General features: G+C 45.1%; 1 protein-coding gene across 6 annotated transcripts in view; it reads left to right on the top strand.

Moving 5' to 3' along the window:
* Window positions 1-21869, top strand: part of LOC116972391 — a 32758-nt gene that overhangs the window by 3903 nt on the left and 6986 nt on the right. The window contains exon 6 of one of the 6 annotated variants that reach the window (XM_033019994.1): window positions 2426-2957. The exons of the other annotated variants lie outside the window; for them this stretch is intronic. Coding sequence (XP_032875885.1) covers window positions 2426-2467 — 42 coding nt within the window. The 3' untranslated portion in view covers window positions 2468-2957. Of the gene's footprint in view, window positions 1-2425; window positions 2958-21869 lie in introns of those variants that run through there. 6 annotated transcript variants of the gene reach the window in all.

Consider the following 21869-nt stretch of genomic DNA (forward strand, 5'->3'; position numbering starts at 1 on the left):
GAAGTCTTAACATGGACAGGACCTACACAGTGAATTGTCGGGCTCTGGGGAGTGTTGTAGAGCAGAGGGATCTAGTAGTGCAGGTGTATGGTTTCTTGAAGGTGGAGTTGCAGGTAGATCGGGTGGTCACAAAGACTTTTGACGCATTGGCCTTCATCAGTCAGAGCATTGAGTATAGAAGTTGGGAGGTCATGTTGTAGTTGTATAAGACGTTGGTGAGGCCACATTTAGCGTATTGTGTCCAGTTCTGGGCACCATGTTATAGGAAAGCTGATGTCAAGCTGGAAGATTTACGAGAATGTAGCCAGGACTAGAGAATCTGAGCAATAGGAAGAGGTTGAGCAGGCTGGGACTCTATGCCTTGGAGCGCGGAAGGGTGAGGAGTGATCTTATAGAGGTGTATAAAATCATGAGATGCACAGAATCTCTTGCCCAGAATGGGTGAATGCAGGTGCATGGTTCCTTGAAGGCAGAGTTGCAGGTCGATCGGGTGGTCAAAAAGGCTTTTGGCACATTGGCCTTCGTCAGAGCATTGAGTATAGAAGACCAGAGGACAAGGGTTTAAGGTGAAGGTGAAACCATTTAATAGGAATCTGAGGAGTAACTTTTTCACACAAAGGGTGGTGGATGTATTGAACCAGCTGCCAGAGGAGGTAGTTGAGGCAGGGACTATTGCAACATACCACCAGGGGGGCGCCGCATGATGGCAGCATTGCCAACAATTTTATCGTCTTTTTTGTTATATTTAGTGAGTTTTTAAAGTTTGTGTTAATGTTTTCTGGTTTGTTTTATGTGGGGGAGGGGGGAGGGGAAACTTTTTTTCAATCCCTTACCTTGCCAGAAATGCGATTGTTTTCCGGATCTTATCTCTGGTCGCTCTGCGGCCTAACATCATGGAGCTGGAGGCTTTGAGCCCCACCACGGGGGCGTGGACTTACCATCAGATCCGATCCCTTGCCTGGGATCGACGCTCCAACTGCGGCCTGCGGATTTCAACATTGCAGAGCTCGCAGTCTCGGGAGGAAACCGAGTCGGGAAGCTCCAATGACTCAGAAGGTTCGACTAGCCCTGATCCAGGGTCTGATAGCCCGGTGCAGGGAGCTGACATACCCCCGATGCAGGAACTTGATCGCTCTGACGCGGAGGGCCCGGTCGCCAGCTACGGGAGCCAAGAGCTACGGAAGGCCCGTGGCCCCTGACCGCGGTAGAACAAAGAAGGGAAGAGATTGAACTTTTTTTTCACCTTCCATCACAGTGAGGAATGTGGAGGAATCACAGTGGTGGATGTTTATGTTAAAATCTATTTTGTGTGTCTTGTTGCTTTTTGTTGGTATGACTGAATGGCAAATCAAATTCCTCGTATGTTGCAAAACATACTTGGCTAATAAAGTATGATTATGATTATGATGATTTAAGAAACAGTTAGACGGGTACATGGATAGGACCAGTTTGGAGGGATATGGACCAAACGCGGGCAGGTGGGACTAGTGTAGCTGGGAAGTGTGGGCAAGTCGGGCCGAAAGGTTTGTTTCCACACTATCACTCCATGACTCAAACTCAGCGGGACAGGCAGCATCTCTAGAGATAGACACAAAATGCTGCAGTGACTCAGCGGAACAGGCAGCATCTCTGTAGACACAGAATGCTGAAGTAACTCAGTGGGACAGGTAACATATCTGCAGTTGGACACAAGAAGCTGGAGTAACAGCAGGACAGGCAGCAGCTCTGGTGAAAATGAATGGGTGGCGTTTCGTGTCGAGACCCTTCTTCAGACTGAGAGTCGAGAGAGGGAGTCGAGATATGAAAGAGTAAGGTGTGAAAAACAGATCAAAGGGGACGATGATCATGGAAATGTAGAATGGATCATTGTTAGCTCAGGTGAAGTTGACAACGAGGCATACAATCAATACATTTTAGTCAGGAGGGCAGTGAAACAAGTCGGAGAACTAGTCTGAAGAAGGGTCTCGACCCGAAATATCACCCATTCCTTCTCTCCAGACACTCAACTGTCCTGCTGAGTTACTCCGGAGAACTAGGATGAGTGAGGGACGGAGAGAGAGGGAAAGCAATGGTTAGTTGAAGTTAGGAAAGTCGATATTCATGCCGCTGTGTTGGAAGCTGCCGTGCTGTTCCTCCAATTTGTTCACTGACAGTGGAGGAGGCCCAGGACAGAGAGGTCAGTGCGGGAATGGGATTATAACACGCTGTACTTCCCAGTCAATCAGCGGCTCCCGAACTATCTCGGGACTGCATCTACAAACATGCCAGAGTTGAGCGCAGAATAAATGGGGAAGAGATGGTGCAGGCAGAGGGTGCACAGCCCATGACAACTCGAAATGTTTTAATTTAATTTATTTCCAGAAAAGTTCCCAACGTTGTTTTAAAGTTCATCTTTCCGGCATCTGTTGTTATTATTTATTCCCAGTTTCCCGAATCAGGCTGTGGGACTCCAACCCACCACCAGTAACCGGGAGAGGACTGCGAAGTCAGAGCTCACAGCAAGTAACCAACTGCATATCGGGCAATCGCATGTCAAAGGCCACGGACCTGAGGAGTTAAATTTTGCTCACCCTATCTCTCTTCTCAGAGAGTGTCTGATCTGCGTAACATTTCCTGATTGCTTAGGTTTTCCAGCAGCCTTATTTTGACCAGAGAAGATTGGATATTGAGGATATATTCCAGTGAAGGTATGCTGACCCAACTGTTTGTTTCTCAATTTAAAAAACAAGAACTTAGTTTCACTATCAAGTACTTTCCGAATACATTTATGAACAATTTAACAGAAAACCACACAACTACAATTTACTATCAAATTAAAGAAGGGTCTCGAGGTCTCAACCCGAAACTTCACCAATTCCTTCTCTCCAGAGATGCTGCCTGTCCAATTGAGTTACTCCAGCATAATCCTCCAGGGTCACCTGCCCTGGCTGCCCTGCCGGCAGTCTGTTAGTTTTTTCATTCTTTTTGTTATTTTTTATTGTGTTAAAAGTTTGTTTTAATGTTCTTCGGTTTATTTTATGTGGGGGGAGTGGGGAGGGAATCGGGGGAAATTTTTTTCAAGTTCTTACCTTGCCGGAGATGTGATTAATTTTCGGATCACGTTCTCTGCGGCCCCTCCATCGATGGTGCTGGAAGCCTCCTCGGACTGATTTTGAGACCTATTTTGAGCGGAATTAACATCGGAGCTGATCCCTTGCCTGGGATCCCACCGCGGACTTTATCATCGAGAGCACGCAGTCGGGAGAGGCTAGTCGGGAAGCTCCAATGTCGCGGAAGGTTCGACCAGCCCCGACGCGAGATTCGATCGCCCGGCGCGGGCGAGCTGACATCCCCCCGATGCGGGAGTTGATCGCCTCGACGCGGAGGGCCCAAACGCCGTCGGCTACGGGAGTCAAGATCATCCCGTCAACGGGGGCTCGAGGCCCACGACCGAGGAAGAACTAAGGGAAGGACTTTATTTCGCCTTCCATCACAGTGAGGAATGTGTAGGAGTTACTGTGGTGGATGTTCATGTAAATGTGTTTTTGAGTGATCTGTTGCTTTTAATTGTATGACTGACCTGGCCAATGAAATTCCTCATATGTTGGAAAACATAATTGGCAAATAAAGTGTGATTCTGATTCTGATTTTGAGTCTATCTACACAAATTACCATTTTGACTATTCTGATGAATCGGTCAGCTCTGATGAAATGTCATCACATTTCCAGCAACTTCCCAGTTTTGTATGTGTAGGAAGGAAATGCAGATGCTGGTTTAAATTGTAGAAAGACACTAAATGCTGGAGTAACTCCGCTGGACAGGCAGCATCTCTGGAGACAAGGAATGGGTGACATTTTGGGTCGAGACCCTTCTTCAGACCTTCTTCAGTCTGACGAGGGTCTCGACCCGAAACTTCACCCATTCTTCTTCCCGAGATGTGCCTGTCCCTCTGAGTTACTCCAGCATTTAGTGTCTATCCCAGTTTTGTATTAACTCATTCATCCACCTTTGTCTCCCCCAGACTCGTCAGCAGTAATTTAAAAAAAAAAGAAAGTGATGGAAATACTCAAGTAATTAGATAGGTAGCGTTAATCTTTCAGATCAATGACCCATCGTCATAATTTCCTCTGATTTGCACAGAAACGTTAACCGTTTATTTTTCCAAGGGCGCATCAGATTAGATGAGTATTTTGAACACTGTCTTTATTGTAGGTTTTCAGCATCCTCTGTTTTTTAGTTTGTCAACTGTGATTCTCTGGTCTTCACAGTCCTCAGAGTCACATCGACTACGTTTGTCACTGTGTTTCTTGTCTCCATGCTGTAACATCCAATCCTTCCTTTTTCTCTTACCCCCTCTGTTCTCTATAACCTAACACATGTTTTATTTGCAACTTTTCCAGTATGATGAAAGCTCATCAACCTGAAATTTTAGTTTAGAGATACAGCGCGGAAATGGGCCCTTCGGCTCAACATGTCCGCACCAACCAGTGATTCCCACACATTAATCCAAGGCAAATTCCTTGTATGTGAATACTTGGCCAATAAACGTATTCATTCATTCATTAACACTATCCTACGCAGACTAGGTACAATTTTACAATATACCATCCAATTAACCAATAAACCTGTACGTCTTTGGAGTGTGGTAGAAACCGAAGATTTCGGAGAAAACTCACGCAGGAACGTACAAACTTTGCACAGACAAGCACCCATCGTCAGGATCGAACCGGGTCTCTGACTGTCAGGCAGTTGCTCTACCGCTACGCAACCGTGCCTCCCCATGTTAGTTCCATCTCTTTTTCTGCATCCGCTGCCTGACCTGCTGAACATTTTCAGCATTTTTTAAAATTTCAGATGTTCAGCCTTTTGATCAATTCTAGTTTGATCTTATGTAACATACGTATAATCCGCAGAATGAACAGTGAAAGGTGTTCCCACCTAACATGAAATGTTTTGAGTCAAAGTACCTGTAGTAGAGCGGACTTTCTTCTCTGACTGCGAAGTACAGCGTGTTATAAACACCCTCCCATTCCCACACTGACCTTTCTGTCCTGGCCCTCCCCCACTGACATAGTGAGCAAATTGGAGAAACAGCACCTCATATTTTGCTTGGGCAGCTTACAACCCATTGATATGAATTAACAACTTCTCCTTCGACTCCTCCCACAGCCAGCCAATTTCCGTCTACTAACACTCTCCTCTGCTTAGCAGAGCTGGTCCTCACCCTTAACAACTTTCAACTCCTCCCACAGTCTGAAAAAAGGTCTCGACCCAAAACATCACCCATTCCATCTCTCCGGAGATGCTGCCTGTCCCACTGAGTTACTCCAGCATTTTGTGTCTATCTTCCGTATGAATATTGATTTCTCTAACTTCAAGTAACCCTTGCTTTCCCTCTCTCTCCGTCACTCCAGTTCACCTGAGTTTCCTCACTGAGCTGAGCTTCCTCGACCAGAAACGTCACCTATCCATGTTCTCCATTGATGCTGCCTGATCTGCTGTGTTCCTCCAGCACTTTGCGTCCTTCGGTGTATTAAAAAACCATCTGCAGTTCTTTGTTTCTACTTTATCAGTGTTTATATTTGTGTTTATATTTATAATTGTTTACTGAAAAGCAGTGTCACTGGCACTGGTCTTACACTCTCTGTCTCTTCCCCTTTGCTCGTTTTATTGTACTTGAGGTTGACTTGATTGTATTAATGTATTTTATATCCAATCTATTTGGATAGCACACAAAAGCTTTTCATTGTACCTCGGTACAACAGACAATAATAAACCTAAATAATAAACTAATGAAGTTTCTGTTCTTTATCATTTCAGCCATATAAAAGCCATAAAATCATAATAAAAAGGCTACTCAAATTAACCAAGTTAATCAATCCGAAACTAAAAAGGAAGATAGACAGTAAAAGCTGTAGTACCTCAGCGGGTCAGACAGCATTTCTGGAGAAATGGAATAGGTGACGTTTCAGGTCGAGACCCTTCTTCAGACCCGAAAATTTCAGACTCGACCCGAAACATCACCTCTTCCTTTTCTCCAGAGATGGTGTCTGACCCGCTGAATTACTCAAGCTCTTTAGGGTGTCTATCTTCGGTTCAAACCAGCATCTGCAGTTCCTTCCTACATATAAAAAGGACTTTGTTTTTTAGTGAAGTTTTAACAGTTTTCTTTCCAAATAGTATAAGCAAGTGCCAAAGTCGATTCAAAATGTTAGGTCAACACGATCATTAAAAATTCGAAAATTCATAATGACATTTTGTGGATAGTTTGACCATGAGAACATCTGTAAATATCAACACAAACCCGATACAGAGCTCCAATGACTGTAGACAAGCAAAAGGTAAGTCCAGGATTGGGGATCCTTGCACATCCCCAATCCTGGACGTTCCACTCGTCACTTTAATTTCACGTTTCATGTACTGTATCTTGTTGTGTTTTATGACTGTTGACAGACCAATTGCCCTCTTGGGATAAATAAAGTTCTATCGTATCGTATCGTAGGGAAGGGTGAGACATTCTTACCGGAGGTAACTGTTGTTGTTGTTGGGATACTGATGATATTGTTCGGGTTGCGAGTGCCAGAAGAGCATTTTGTGATGTGATCCGGGATGTTCAGCCAAGTGGTCACTGAAATAAAGAGGAAAATTAGCGATGAACTAGCATGTGCCTGGCATTTTCCTTGGCATCTCTACCCTTAACCTGACGTCAAGCACACCAGCACCTCCAGCCGAACATAGTCACACAGTCAGGAGTCAAGAGTGTTTTATTGTCATATGTCCCAGATAGAACAATGAAATTCTTACTTGCTGCAGCGCAACAGAATATGCAAACATAGTATGATATGACAAACGAGAGAGGGAAAAGAAAAGCTCAGTGCATCAGTGTGCTTGGTCCAGGAAAGATCTTCGGAAATATGCACACCCTGAATTTTGAGTATATATACATACATACTCAAGCCACACTCAGCAAAATCAATAACCCCACTCTCACCATCGACGGCACCACTGTCTCCCCATCTCCCCAGGCCCGCAACCTTGGCGTGATCTTTGATTCCACCCTCTCCCTTGAGCCTCACATCCGCCATGTCATTAAAACCTCCTTCTTTCATCTCCGCAACATCGCCAAACTCAGACCCTCTCTCACACCTCCCGCTGCTGAAAGACTCATCCATGCCTTCATCTCCTCCCGACTGGACTATTGCAACTCACTTCTCCTTGGCATCAGCTCCACCTACATCAACCGACTCCAACTGGTCCAGAACACAGCCGCCCGACTCATCACCCACACCAAATCCTGGCATCACATCACTCCAGTCCTCAAACAACTTCACTGGCTTCCCATCTCCCACCGGATCACCTACAAAATCCTTATCCTCACCTACAAAGCCCTCCACCATCTGGCCCCCCCATATCTCACTGACCTCCTCTCCCCCTACCAACCCTCACGGTCCCTCAGATCCACATCAGCCGGTCTCCTCTCCATCCACAAGTCCAACCTCCGCAGTTTTGGGGACAGAGCCTTCTCCAGGGCAGCTCCCAGGCTCTGGAACTCCCTCCCCCAACTGATCCGCAATTCCGTGTCCCTCACCATCTTCCAGTCCCGCCTCAAGACCCATCTCTTCACCTCTGCCTATCCTTAGCTCCACGTCCCCCTCCCTTTTCATCTGTGCATTAATTGACTCATATTGTGTTTTGAATTGAATTCTGTCTTTACTTTGTGTACTAGTCATGTCTCTACTATTTATTTCATTCCCCTTACATGTTTTACATGGTCCCCCAACGCAATTCCAATATTGGTGGCGGGGAGGGGAGGGGGGGGGGGCCTCTCTGGAGCACTAGTATGGGTCGTGGGCTGAAGGGACTGGTCTCCAGAGGGCTAGTATGGACATTGTGGGCCAAATTGATTCTTGGGGTGGCAGCTCAGTCACTCAAGCCTGATGTGCTGGCAGCTAAATCACGGATGGTGGGCTGGCAGTTGACTCACGGCTATTCCTTGAAATTCCATTTCAAGCAGGGTGCATGGCCACCAAATTCAAATGCAGTTTTCGAGCACTTCAAGCAGGGTGCAAGGCCACCAAATTCAAGTGCAGTTTCCGACCACTTTAAGCAGGGTGCAAGGGCACCAAATTCAAGTGCAGTTTTAAACCACTTCAAGCAGGGTGCAAGGCCACCAAATTCAAGTGCAGTTTCGTACCACTTCAAGCAGAGTGCAAGGCCACCAAATTCAAGTGCAGTTTCATACCACTTCAAGCAGGGTGCAAAGCCACCAAATTCAATTGCAGTTTCATACCATTTCATCCAGTGTGCAAGGCCACCAAATTCAAATGCAGTTTCATACCATTTCATGCAGGGTGCAGGGCCACCACATTCAAATGCAGTTTCATACCATTTCAAGCCGGGTGAAACCACCATAAAACCACACAAAACACCACACTCACAGTTCAGTAGACATTCAGTGTGTTCAGTTGATTCACAGCTCAGACAGAGTCGTGACCTCTCCCTCCCCCATCTTGCGGAGACTGAGCCACACCCACACTTCCGGGTTTTATAATCCCTCCTCCCTCCCACCGGAAGGTGCGTGGCCTTCGTGGCGTGATTGACAGGAGAGAGATTTTCAACATTTTTTAAACGCTAATAACACTTTTATTTTTCATTGATGGGAAGAATCCTCTGCACCTGATGAGCGGAGGGGGACTGAGTAAGTTGGTCAAAAATCACAGCCGTAAGTGGTAGCGTTTTATCTAAAATCAATATACAGTGCAAACAGGACGTTGTCAAGTTTAGACTTTTAATCATTTGCCCAAACCAACCACCACCAACAGCCATTTGCTGAGCTTTGTTCCAAACCAACCACCACCAACAGCCATTTGCTGAGCTTTGTTCCAAACCAACCACCACCACCAACCATTTGCTGTGGTCTATTTCAAACCAACCACATTTTCATTTTCAAACCACATTAAGGGCACTCAAGGTCATTCAAATCACACTCACAGTTTAGTATACATGTGTTCAATGTTATTCACAGCTCATACTGAGAGACATGACCCTCTCGCTCCCCCATCTTGCAGAGACTGACTGAGGTTCTCAACACTTCTGGGTTTTATAGTCCCTCCGGAAGGGGCGTGGCCTTCAGCAGAGAGAATCTCAACATTTTTTAAACACTAATAACTCTTTTATTTTTCATCGATGGGGAAAATCCTCTTGTCCTGCACAGCGGAGGGGGACTCTGAGTAAGATGGCCAAAATCACAGCCGTAAGTGGCAGCGTTTTTTCTAAAATCAATATACAGAACAACAGGAAGTGGTCAAGATCAGACTTTTAGTAATAATATAGATATATATATATATACTAGACTAAGTGGGACCCATTGGTTCCCATGTTCACACGCGAGGGCTGGTCCCCCAATGCAATATTCCACCTCCACCAATTCCAATATTGGTGGCTTTCTGGAGCGCTAGTATGGGTGTTGTGGACCGAAGGGACTGGTTTCCAGAGGGCTAGTATGGGCATTGTGGGCCAAATGGATTATTGGGGTGGCAGCTCAGTCACTCAAGCCTGATGTGCTGGCACATCATTCACGGCTGGTGGGCTAGCAGTTGACTCACGGCTATTCCATTTCAAGCAGGGTGCAAGGCCACCAAATTCAAATGCAGTTTCCTACCATTTCAAGCAGCGTGCAAGGCCACCAAATTCAAATGCAGTTTTCGAGCACTTCAAGCAGGGTGCAAGGCCACCAAATTCAAGTGCAGTTTCATGCCATTTCAAGCAGGGTGCAAGGTCACCAAATTCAAGTGCAGTTTCATGCCATTTCAAGCAGGGTGCAAGACCACCAAATTCAAGTGCAGTTTCATACCACTTCAAGCATGGTGCAAGACAACCAAATTCAAGTGCAGTTTCATACCATTTCAAGCAGGGTCCAAGGCCACCAAATTCAAGTGCAGTTTCCGACCACTTCAAGCAAGGTGCAAGGCCACCAAATTCAAGTGCAGTTTCGTACCACTTCAAGCAGGGTGCACGGCCACCAAATTCTGTGCGTACATTAAAAACAAGAGGGTAAACAGGATTAAGGTAGGACCGCTCAAGGATAAAGGAGGGAATGTGTTGGAAGAAAATACTGGTTTAAACCGAAGATAGACACAAAATGCTGGAGTAACTCAGCGGGACAGGCAGTATCTGTGGATACAGATAAATATGTGCTTGGAGTCAGGAGATGTAGGTGAGGTCATAAACAAGTACTTTGCATCTATTCACTAAGCAGAACGACAAGGAAGATAGTGAGATGGAAAACTAGATCCTTGACCCATAGACTATAATCAATAAGGATAGGCGACGAAACATCTTTCATGATAATTATCCATACTAGTACTCCACACGGCTCCTGCATTCTCAGACCATGGCTGTACTCCGTATACACTCATGAATGTGTGGTTAATTTCTGCTCTAACTCCATCTACATGTTTGCAGCTGACACCACTGAGTGGACCAAATATCAAAACAATAATGAGACATAGTCAGGAGGAGATAGAGATATAAGCATAAGGATGAAGGAAGCTGGAGAATCTAATATGCAAGAGCAGCTTGAGATTAAGGTGGACGAGGTGCTGGAGCTCTTGAAGAACATGAAGGTGGATATATCCCCAGGGCCTCTTGGGATCTATCCCAGGTTATTGAGAGAGGAGATGGCAGGAGCCTTGACAAAGATCTTTGCATCTTGTCTAGCCACAAGCGAGATCCCGGAGGACTGGAGAGTAACTAATGTTCCTCTCTTTAAGGAGGGAAGCTGAGACAATGCATGGAATTATAGGCCAGTGAGGCTCACATCAGTGGTAGGGAAGTTATTGGAGAGGATTCTGATTTTGGATGATCAGCCATGATTATATTGAATGGCGGTGCAGGCTCGAAGGGCCGAATTGCCTACTCCTGCACCTATTTTCTATGTTGCTGACTTCATGGATTTCAATAAGGCATGTGTTAATGTCACCCGTAGTGTAGGCTGATTCAATGGATTAAGATAAGATTAACAGTGACTTGGTCGTATGATTTCACTGATAGAAGACAGAGGGTTGTGGTGGAAGGATGATCGGACCTCTTGTTATTTGTGATATCTATAGATGGCGTGGAAGGGTTGGCTAGAAAGTTTGCAGCTGGTGTTGCAGGATGTGGGGAAGACTCAAAATACACGGAGGGATATACTGTAGATCGGCTACAGGAATGGGTGGAGAAATGGCAGATGGAGTTTAATCCGAGCAAGGTGTTGCACATTAGGCAGTCGAATGTATGGGAAAAATATACAATTACTGGCATGACCCTCAACAGCATTGATCTACAAATGGCCCTTGGGGTCCAAACCCATAACTTTCTGGAAGTGGCAACACAAGTGGATAGAGTGGTAAAGAAGGCATATGATATGCTCACCTTCATTGGTTGAGGCATTGAGTATAAGAGTCAGGAAGCAACGATGCAGAACTATGGTTAGGCTGCAATTGGAGTACTGCATGCAGTTCTGGTCGCCCCAATACAGGAAAGAAGTGGAGGATTGGAAAATGCGCAAAGGAGGTTTACCAGAATGATGCTGGATTACAGGGTATTAGCTACAGGGAGGTTGGACAAACTTGGATTGTTTTCTCCAGAACGCCAGAGGTTGAGGGGAGATCTAATGTAAAATTACGAGGTGCTTAGATGGGGGAGACAGTCAGAACCCTTTTCCGAGGGTGGAAATATGAAATAATGGCGGTCCTAGCTTTGTCATGATCGGAGCAAAGTTTAAAGGAGATGTGAAGGCAACCTTTGTACACAGAGGGTGGTGGGTACCTGGAACGCGCTGCTGGGGATGGCGGTGGAGGCAGACACGATAGTGGCATTTAAGAGGCTTTTAGTTCAGCTTATGGATATGCAAGGCATGGAAGAATATGGATTATGTGTGGGCAGATAAGAGTTTGCTTTGGCATCATGTTTGGCACAGACACTGTGGGCCCTAGGGCTTGTTCTTGTGATGTGCTGTTCAACTGTATGTGTTTGTTGTAATACTGGAATGGCAGATGCCATCTCACTGTCCCTACACTCATCCCTCAAACATCCGGATAACAAGGACACCAATGTCAGACTCCTCTTTATTGATGACAGCTCCACTCTCAACATCAAAAATTCAACTAAATTCATCAACAAATTTCTGGACCTTGGGTTCAGCACCATTGTCTGCAACAAGTTCCTTGACCCAAAGACCACAATCAATAAGGATAGGCAAAAAAAAATCATCTTTTGCGATAATTATCAATACCAGTACTCCACAAGACTCCTGCATTTTGTGTCCATCTTCGGTGTAAACCAGCATCTGCAGCATCCTTCCTACACAGTATGCTGAATGTCAGGTTAACTACTGAGTGTACAGCAGGGGGAGCTAGCTACTAATAAGAGGGTCACTGTCCCAAGTGACATGAGGAAGCCATTAGTTAGGTACTGTCATTGTCATATGCAGTGCTAATTTCATATTTATTTATTAATCGTGAGTATCAGCACCTTTTTGTCTACAGAAAGGTTAACCTATGATGAGTGTTTGTCAGCACTGGGCCTGTACTCGCTGGAGTTTAGAAGAATGAGAGGGGACCTCATTGAAACATACAGAATAGTGTAATGATTGGATAGAGTGGACGTGGAGACGATGTTTCCACTAGTGGGAGAGTCTATGACTAGAGGTCATAGTCTCAGAATTAAAGAACGTTCTTCTAGGAAGGAGACGAGGAGACATTTCTTTAGTCAAAGGGTGTTAAATCTGTGGAATTCTTTGCCACAGAAGGCTGTGGAGGTCGTCAATTAATATTTTTAAGGCAGAGATAGATAGATTCTTGATTAGTACAAGTGTCAGAGGTTATGGGGAGAAGGCAGGAGAATTGGGGTTAGGAAGGAGAGGTAGATCAGCCATGGTTGAATGGCGGAGTAGGCTTGACGGGCCGAATGGCCTAATTCTACTCCCATTCCTTATGATCTTATGACCTAATAAAGACACTGGTCATCTCCATACTGCAGCTTGATTAATTAAGTTCAAGTGACCTGCTACTGGTGTAGATCCTATAAGTTAAATAGTTTCCATTAGTTCTGAACATTAGCTAAACTCCCATGCAAAGTTTATGGAGCCCATCCAGCCAAGAAAACCAGCAATGGAGAAAAAGATCAGCGGTAGAAAACCTCGTGTGAAATGGCCTGGAGCCTCGGAGAAGAAAGAATGGGAGACCATGAATGCAGACCTGACCAGTATCTTACAGGGTGTAAGGGGTACAGTTGAAAGAAAGCTTGACAAGATGGGGGACATCATCTATGGCTATGGAGCAGAACAATATGGAATAAGGGAGAAAAAGGAAAAGGCACCAGCTTTGGAAAGCAAGTCCAGACAGCAAAAGGAGATGGAATGCCTAATCTGGGAGAGAAGGCGGCTCAAGAAGCAGTGGAGGAAGGCATCTGGTAGTGAGAAGGAGGGCATCAACATTCTCCAGGGAAACATAAAAAAACGTTTAGCAACCCTGAGACGAGCAGAGTACCTGCGGGAATCACGAAAAAAGAAACAACGAACGAGATCACGCTTCATCAAGGACCCCTATAAGTTCATAAAATCACTTTTCATCAAAGAAAAGGGAGTGAACCTGAAATCACCAAGGCAGGAGCTGGACGAGCATCTGGAAGAAAAGAATGCATGCGGATGACAAGAGACACCAGAAGACAGCTATGCCAGCGGACATTCCACCAATTGAACAACCAGAGCATAAGATGGACATTAGACCTCCAAAGTGGAGGGAGGTGGAACAGGCAGTAAAGCGGGCAAGAGCATCTTCAGCCCCAGGGCCAAATGGGGTTCCGTATCGACTCTACAAGGGTGCTCCTGATGTTCTTTGCTTCCTGTGGAGGCTAATGAGAGTGGCTTGGGAGAAGAGAGTCATACCCAAAGCATGGCGCAGGGCAGGAGGAATCCTGATTCCGAAAGAGAAGGAATCCACAGATATCAGCCAATTCCGCCCTATCAGTCTCCTCAATGTAGAGGGTAAAATCTTCAGCATCCTAGCTCAGAGGATGACCAGCTATTTAGAGAGAAACAACCTTGTGGATACAACAGTCCAAAAAGCAGGCATCCCAGGGTTCTCTGGATGTCTCGAACATACCAGCATGATTTGGCACCAAATCCAGACTGCAAGAAAAGAGAAGAGAGACCTGCATGTCATTTTCCTTGACCTTGCCAACGCGTTCGGAACTGTCCCTCACAGTTTCCTCTGGGCATCCTTTGACTTCTTCAGGATACCAGAGACTATCGCAAGCCTTGTCAAGGCTTATTTTCAAGATCTGCAGCTCTGTTTCACCACGCCTGACTTCACGACCACATGGCACTGCATGGAGATTGGCATTATGGCGGGGTGTACCATCTCCCCATTGATTTTTACAATGGCTATGGAAGTTATCATAAGGGCCTCCAAGTGGGTAGTGGGTGGCGAGCGGCTGAAGTCTGGAGTCTGTCTACCACCCATCAGGGCCTACATGGATGACATGACAATCATAACACCAACAGCACCTTGCTCCAGGTGCCTTTTAGGGAAGCTTCAAGAGAACATCACTGGGGTCAGAATGAAATTCAAGCCATCCAAATCAAGAAGCATTTCTATAATCAAACTGACAGATCAAAGGTTCTTCATTGATCAAGAACCTATCCCAACTGTGTCAGAGAAGCCAATCAAAAGTCTGGGAAGATGGCATAACTCTAAACTGAAGGACACTGATCAGGCTAACGAGTTTAGGCAAGAAGTCATCAAAGGTCTGGGGAACATTGACCGATCCATGCTGCCTGGAAAACTGAAAATCTGGTGCCTGCAGTTTGGGTTATTACCTCGCCTTATGTGGCCACTAACCATGTATGACATCACCCTCACAAGAGTCGAGAAGATAGAAAGAACAATCAGCTCTTTCGTGAGAAAGTGGTTAGGTGTTCCTCGGTGCCTGAGCAGCGTAGGCCTGTACGGTCAGGGGGTACTCCAGCTGCCTCTCTCTAGTCTCACAGAGGAGTTCAAGTGCACCAAAGTCAGACTAGAGATGACCCTGACAGAATCAAGGGACACTGTCATCCGAGCTGCTGCTCCAACCCTGGCAACAGGAAAGAAGTGGACGGCTAAGAATGCGACACAGCAGGCAAAATCTGCTCTACACCAAGGCGACATGATAGGGCAAATTAAACACGGAAGAAGTGGCTTGGGGCTTGGCGGAAAGCGACCTTGCTTGAACAAGGCATCATCACTGGAGCGCCGGAAGTTGGTCGCGGCCGAAGTCCGCCGACAGGAGGAGTCGAATAGGTGTGCCAAGGCTGTGTAGCAAGCTAAACAGGGCCAGTGGATGAGATGGGAGAGTGTGGAAAAGAGGAAGATCAGCTGGAAGGACACGTGGGAGATGGAGGCGAGCAGGATAAGTTTCCTCATTCGGGCAACCTATGATGTCCTTCCTAGCCCAAAAAATGGGCGAAGATCCATCATGCCCCCTGTGTTCAACACCAGCCACACTTAGGCACATCCTCACTGGGTGTAAAGTAAGCCTCTCCCAAGGACGGTAAACCTGGAGACATAATCAAGTGCTCAAATGCCTGGCAGCGACTCTGGAAAGCAGGAGAACAACCAACAATGCCTTGCCGCCCAGAACAACCAACCCAGTTAAGCCAATTGCCTTTGTTCGGGGGGGGGGGGGGGGACAAAGGAAATGGAAAATTCCACCAAGGACCAGGTTTGGACAGCTGGAGGCAGACTGGGATTGGCAGATGCTGGTGGATGTGGACCAATGGCTTACAGTTCCATCAGAGATAGCCATCACCAACTTGAGGCCTGATCTTGTGCTCTGGTCGAACTCTCAGCGCATGGTGTATTTTGTGGAGCTCACAGTCCCTTGGGAGGATGCTGTGCAGGAAGCCTTCGAAAGAAAGAAACTGCGATATACAGAGCTTGCAGCGGAGGCAGAACAGCGGGGCTGGAGAGCTAAGATCTGCCCGGTAGAAGTTGGATGTCGAGGATTCGTGGCAACATCTACCTTAAGACTGATGAAGGACCTGGGGATCAGCGGACAAGCCCTATGCCAGGCCATCAAAGAAACATCACGGGTGGCAGAGTGGCTCTGGCTGAAGAGGAAAGACCCCATTTGGTCTCCCAAATAGCCGACTAGACAGATGCAGAGGGGGGTGGTTCGGGGACACCAGAATGCACCGCTGAGCCTACTGGAGACGTCGTGGGTTCAATCAGCGAAATGTCGATGAAAGTAAGTGCCCACTTGATTACCCCAATGACGTGTCTGCCTAGTCTTTCTCAACATCGGAGGAGCATAGGTGAGTGCAGAAGGCTCCCATTACCATCGGGAGTAAGTTGATATTTGGCACTTTGGACTTTTAACATCTTGTCCTGTGTATTTGTAAACATCCCATGCAAAGTTTGTTGACGTGTGGAGCAGACGTGCAGTGAGAAAGATTGAGAAAAGTGTTGGGGCAATGAAACAGTCGTGTTTGTCACCAGTCCTCACTAAGGTTGTTTCCATTGTAAACCCATTGGTGAATTTCATAACATGCATGCCATCATGGAGCAATCATAAGACAGACACAGGTTTGCTTGGGCAGCTGAATCTGAGGAACTTGTTGCTCCTTCCCTATTGACCGACGGAGTAAAAGGTTTTTATGATCATGTCCAGAATTCACACCTCATCCTTAAGAAGCTACAATCCTAATTTGAGCTCTCCACAAAGAAATGTATCTGGAAATTGACGTATCCTAAGTCAGCATCTCATATCTTGCTTGGGTAGCTTACAACCCGGTGGTATGAAAATTGATTTCACTAACTTCAAGTAACCCTTGCAACCTTCTCTCTCCGTCCCTCCCCCATCCAGGTCGTACCAGCTTCAAAGCCATCTTGTTGAGTCTCATTGTCTGAACTTGTTTTCACCTCGCACACAACTCACAATGGCCTGTTTCCTTTATTATTGTTACTTTTTTGCATATCTTTCATTCATTTGTTCTATATCTCTCTACATCACCATCTATATATCTCGTATCCCTTTCCCCTGACCCTCAGTCTGAAGAAGTTCATGACCCGAAACGTCACCTATTCATTTTCTCCAGAGATGCTGTCTGAGCCACTAAGTTACTCCAACTTTTTGTGCTTATCTACAGTGATGATTGAGTGAATTAGGAATTGATGTGAGAGGTGAGGTGAGTAATGGATTTAAAGTATTATATATGAATGCGCGAAGTATAAGTAAAGTGGATGAGCTTGAGGCTCAGTTAGAGATTGGTAGATATGACATTGTGGGGATTACAGAGACATGGCTGCAGGAGGATCGGGACTGGGAACTGAATATTCAGGGTTATACGTCCTATAGAAAGGACAGGCAGGTGGGCAGAGGAGGTGGGGTAGCTCTGTTGGTGAGGGATGAAATTCAGTCCCTTGCAAGGGGTGACATAGGGACTGAAGATGTAGAGTCGCTGCGGATAGAATTGAGGAATTATAAAGACAAAAAGACACTAATGGGAGTTTTCTGCAGGCCCCCAAACAGTAGCCTGGATATAGGGTGCAAGTTGCAGCAGGAGTTAAACTTGGCATGTAACAAAGGTAATGCCACTGTGGTTATGGGAGATGTCAATAAGCAGGCAGACTGGGAAAATCAGGTTGGTTCTGGACCCCAAGAAAGGGAGTTTATAGAGTGCCTCTGAGATGGATTCTTAGAGCAGCTTGTATTGGAGCCAAACTGAGAGAAGTCAATTCTGGATTTAGTGTTGTCTAATGAACCAGATTTAATAAGGGAACTCAAGGTAAAGGAACCGCTAGGAGGTAGTGACCATGATATGATGTTTTAATCTGCAATTTCAGAGGGAGAAGGTTAAATCAGAAGTGTCAGTGTTGCAGTTGAACAAAGGAGACTATGAAGGCATAAGAGAGGAGGTGGCCAAGGTCGACTGGAAAAAGATCCTAGCAGGAATGACAGTGGAACAGCAATGGCAGGAATTTCTGGGCATATTAAATTATTATTATTAAACTTTATTTCAGACTCAGGGTCCAGACAAGAGACAACATTATGGGAATTAACCGGATTTGATAAAGGAACTTGAGGTTAAGGAGCCATTAGGAGGTTGTGACCATAATATGGTCAGGTTTAATCTACAATTGGAGAGGGAGAAGGGTAAATCGGAGGTGTCCATGTTACTGTTGAATAAAGGGGACTATGGAGCCATGACGGAGGCGCTGGCCAAAGTTGACTGGAAAGATACCCTCACAGGGATGACAGTGGAACAGCAATGGCAAGTATTTCTGGGAATAATACAGTAGGTTCAGGATCAGTTCATTCCAAAGAGGAAAAAAGATTCCAAGGGGAGTAAGGGGCGACTGTGGCTGACAAGGGACGTCAGGGACAGTATAAAAATAAAAGAGAAGTACAATGTAGCAAAGATGAGTGGGATGCAAGAGGATTGGGTAATGTTTAAAGAGCAACAGAAGATAACTAAAAAGTCAATACGGGGAGAAAATATGAGGTACGAAGGTAAGCTAGCCAAGAATATAAAGGAGAATCGTAAAAGCTTCTTCAGGTATGTGCAGAGGAAAAACATAGTTAAGACCAAAGTTGGACCCTTTGGAGACTGAAAACGGTAAATTTATTATGGGGAACAAGGAAATGGAAGATGAGTTGATCAGGTACTTTGGATCCGTCTTCACTAAGGAGGACACAAACAATCTTCCTGATGTACTTGTGGCCAGAGGATCTAGGGTGATGGAGGAACTGAAGGAAATCCACATTAGGCAGGAAATGGTGCTGGGTAGACAGATGGGACTGAAGGCTGATAAATCCCCAGGGCCTGATGGTCTGCATCCCAGGGTACTTAAGGAAGTGGCTCTAGAAATCGTGGATGCATTGGTGATCATTTTCCAATGTTCTACAGATTCAGGATCAGTTCCTGTGGATTGGAGGGTAGCTTTTGTTATCCCACTTTTTAAGAAAGGCGGGAGAGAGAAAAGGGGCAATTATAGACCAGTTAGTCTGACATCGGTGGTGGGGAAGATGCTGGAGTCAATAGTGAAAGAAGTAATAATGGCGCATTTGGATAGCAGTAAAAGGATTGGTCCAAGTCAGCATGGATTTATGAAGGGGAAATCCTGCTTGACTTGACTGGAATTTTTTGAGGACGTGACAAGTAAAATGGATATTAAGGTTCACTTCTTAAAAACAGACAACTAACAAGTCAACTCAAGCTTTACTGATCATCAGCCAGCGAGGGTGTCAGGGATACATAGTCAAGTATGCAACAGACACTTAACTGTCCCTGAGCCACCACTCTAATGAATGAAGACATACAGCATCTTTTATAATGTTTTGGAAACGTGGTCACATGCTTATACAGAGTTGCAGCAATGACATTCAACACAATACTCAAATCAATCAGGCTGAACCCGTCTCAAAGCATACTTGTCACTATACAATACACTTGTCATAATGTGGTTAAATCAATCACAAATTTTAGTTACAAAACCCCTAAACAAGAGGAACTTAGTCAAAAGCCCAACATTTGCAATTCCTTCTTAAACAATGCAAGGATCAATATCAGTAACACCACAGAAGATTTCTGTTTACAGAAATTCCGAGTCCACAGGGAATGTGGACTCTATCCCACCAGTGTCAATTGTCTTTCCCTCGAGCATAACAGGAAGCACTATCAGAAAAGCTTGGTATGCTTCCTGATAACCACAGCTCCTCTAGTACAGAATTGCAAACTTCAGCTTATTCAGAACCCAAAGAAGTCAAGCTAATCTTTTACTTACTAAAATATTTTACACTACAATTATTACATAACTCAGGATATTCTCATGTATGAAGGAGAGCCAGTGGGTGTAGTGTATCTGGACTTTCAGAAAAACTTTGATAAGGTCCCACACAGGAGATTAGTGAGCAAAATTAGAGCACTTGGTATTGGGTGTCGGGTATTGACATTGATAGAGAATTGGTTGGCAGACAGGAAACAAAGAGTAGGAATAAATGAGTCCATGTCAGAATGGCAAGTGGAGTGCCGCAAGGCTCGATGCTGGGGCCGCAACTATTTACAATATATATTAATAATTTAGATGATGGAATTAAAAGTAACACTAGCAAATTTGCAGATGACACAACTTTGCAGATGACACAAAGCTGGGTGGCAGTGAGAACTGCAAAGAGTATGCTAGGGGGTTACAGGGCGATCTTTCCTGGACCCAGCACACTGATGCAATCATAAAGAAAGCACATCAGCGCCTCTACTTCCTGAGAAGATTACGGAGATTCGGTTGTCAAAGAGGATTCTCTTGAACTTCTACAGGTGCACAGTGAAGAGCATACTAACTGGTTCCATCGTGGCCTGGTTTGGCAACTTGAACGTCCAGGAGCAGAAAAGATTGCAAAAAGTTGTAAACACTGCCCAGGCCATCACCGGCTCTGACTTCCCCACCATCGAAGGGATTTATCGTAGTTGCTGCCTCAAAAAGGCAGCCAACATCATCAAAGACCCACACCATCCTGGCCACACACTCATCTCGCCACTGCCATCGGGGAGAAGGTACAGGAACCTGAGAACTGTAACGTCCAGGTTCAGGAACAGCTTCTTCCCTACAGCCATCAGGCTATTGAACACTAAAACCTCATAAGCTCGGAACTGCAATATATTATTATTATTGCACTGTTATTCTTTTTTTTCTGAGTTTTTGTTATATTATTTATTATGATTACATATTCTGTTGTGCTGCAGCAAGTAAGAATTTCATTGTTCTATCTGGGACATATTGTTAAAGTTAAGGTTCTTACTCGTCACAGATAAGTCATACACCAAGTAAGGCAAAATTATTTTATTCGCTAGTGGGAGTGTGCTGACAGCTATATCTCTTACTTCCCTGTCGCACTCTCTCTGAACAAAGAAAAGTTAGTACAGTTATGGTCATTTCTTATCAATTAGCACACCTTTTAAATCTGACTGAAAGATCCGTAGCCTAAGGGAAACGAGGGAGGCTGAACCCATATATAATTTAAATCAATGACAAGTTATTGCCGACTCCATTTTGTGTAAATGCTAGCATTGATTCATTATTACATAGAAACATAGAAAATAGGTGCAGGAGTAGGCCATTCGACCCTTTGAGCCTGCACCGCCATTCAATATGATCATGGCTGATCATCCAACTCAGTATCCTGTACCTGCCTTCTCTCCATACCCCCTGATCCCTTTAGCCACAAGGGCCACATCTAACTCCCTCTTAAATATAGCCAATGAACTGGCCTCAACTACCTTCTGTGGCAGAGAATTCCAGAGATTCACCACTCTCTGTGTGAAAAATGTTTTCCTCATCTCGGTCCTAAAAGATTTCCCCCTTATCCTTAAACTGTGACCCCTTGTTCTGGACTTCCCCAACATCGGGAACAATCTTCCTGCATCTAGCCTGTCCAACCCCTTAAGAATTTTGTAAGTTTCTGAGTTATTATCTGGAGTTATGTGCCTTGTCCTTGATTCTAGGAATGTGCTTACTCAAAATTGTCAGTTATAACAGATTAGGCACCGAGCATCTTCTTTTAAACAATGCTTTCTCATATAAAATATACATTGATGTTAGTAGAGAGCTAGAGACTAAAATAAATTTCCACTTCTCAAATTCCTGTTAGAAAATGACTGCAGGATAATTTCTTAATATTTTGTTAAACTTTACCATTGGCTTTGGTCAGCAGGATTTTGCATGGGACAGTCACAGATAACTGAATAAGTGGGCCAATTTGACCTCCCAAAGGAAACTCCCGGGAAAATTCTGGTCCCTCAGTCTGAGGTTGAGTTTCGAGAATACTGCAGATATTGAAGAGATTATTAACAACTTGTTATTGGTTTAGC

This window comes from Amblyraja radiata, chromosome 4 (genome assembly GCF_010909765.2).
Source record: "Amblyraja radiata isolate CabotCenter1 chromosome 4, sAmbRad1.1.pri, whole genome shotgun sequence".
Lineage (NCBI taxonomy): Eukaryota > Metazoa > Chordata > Chondrichthyes > Rajiformes > Rajidae > Amblyraja > Amblyraja radiata.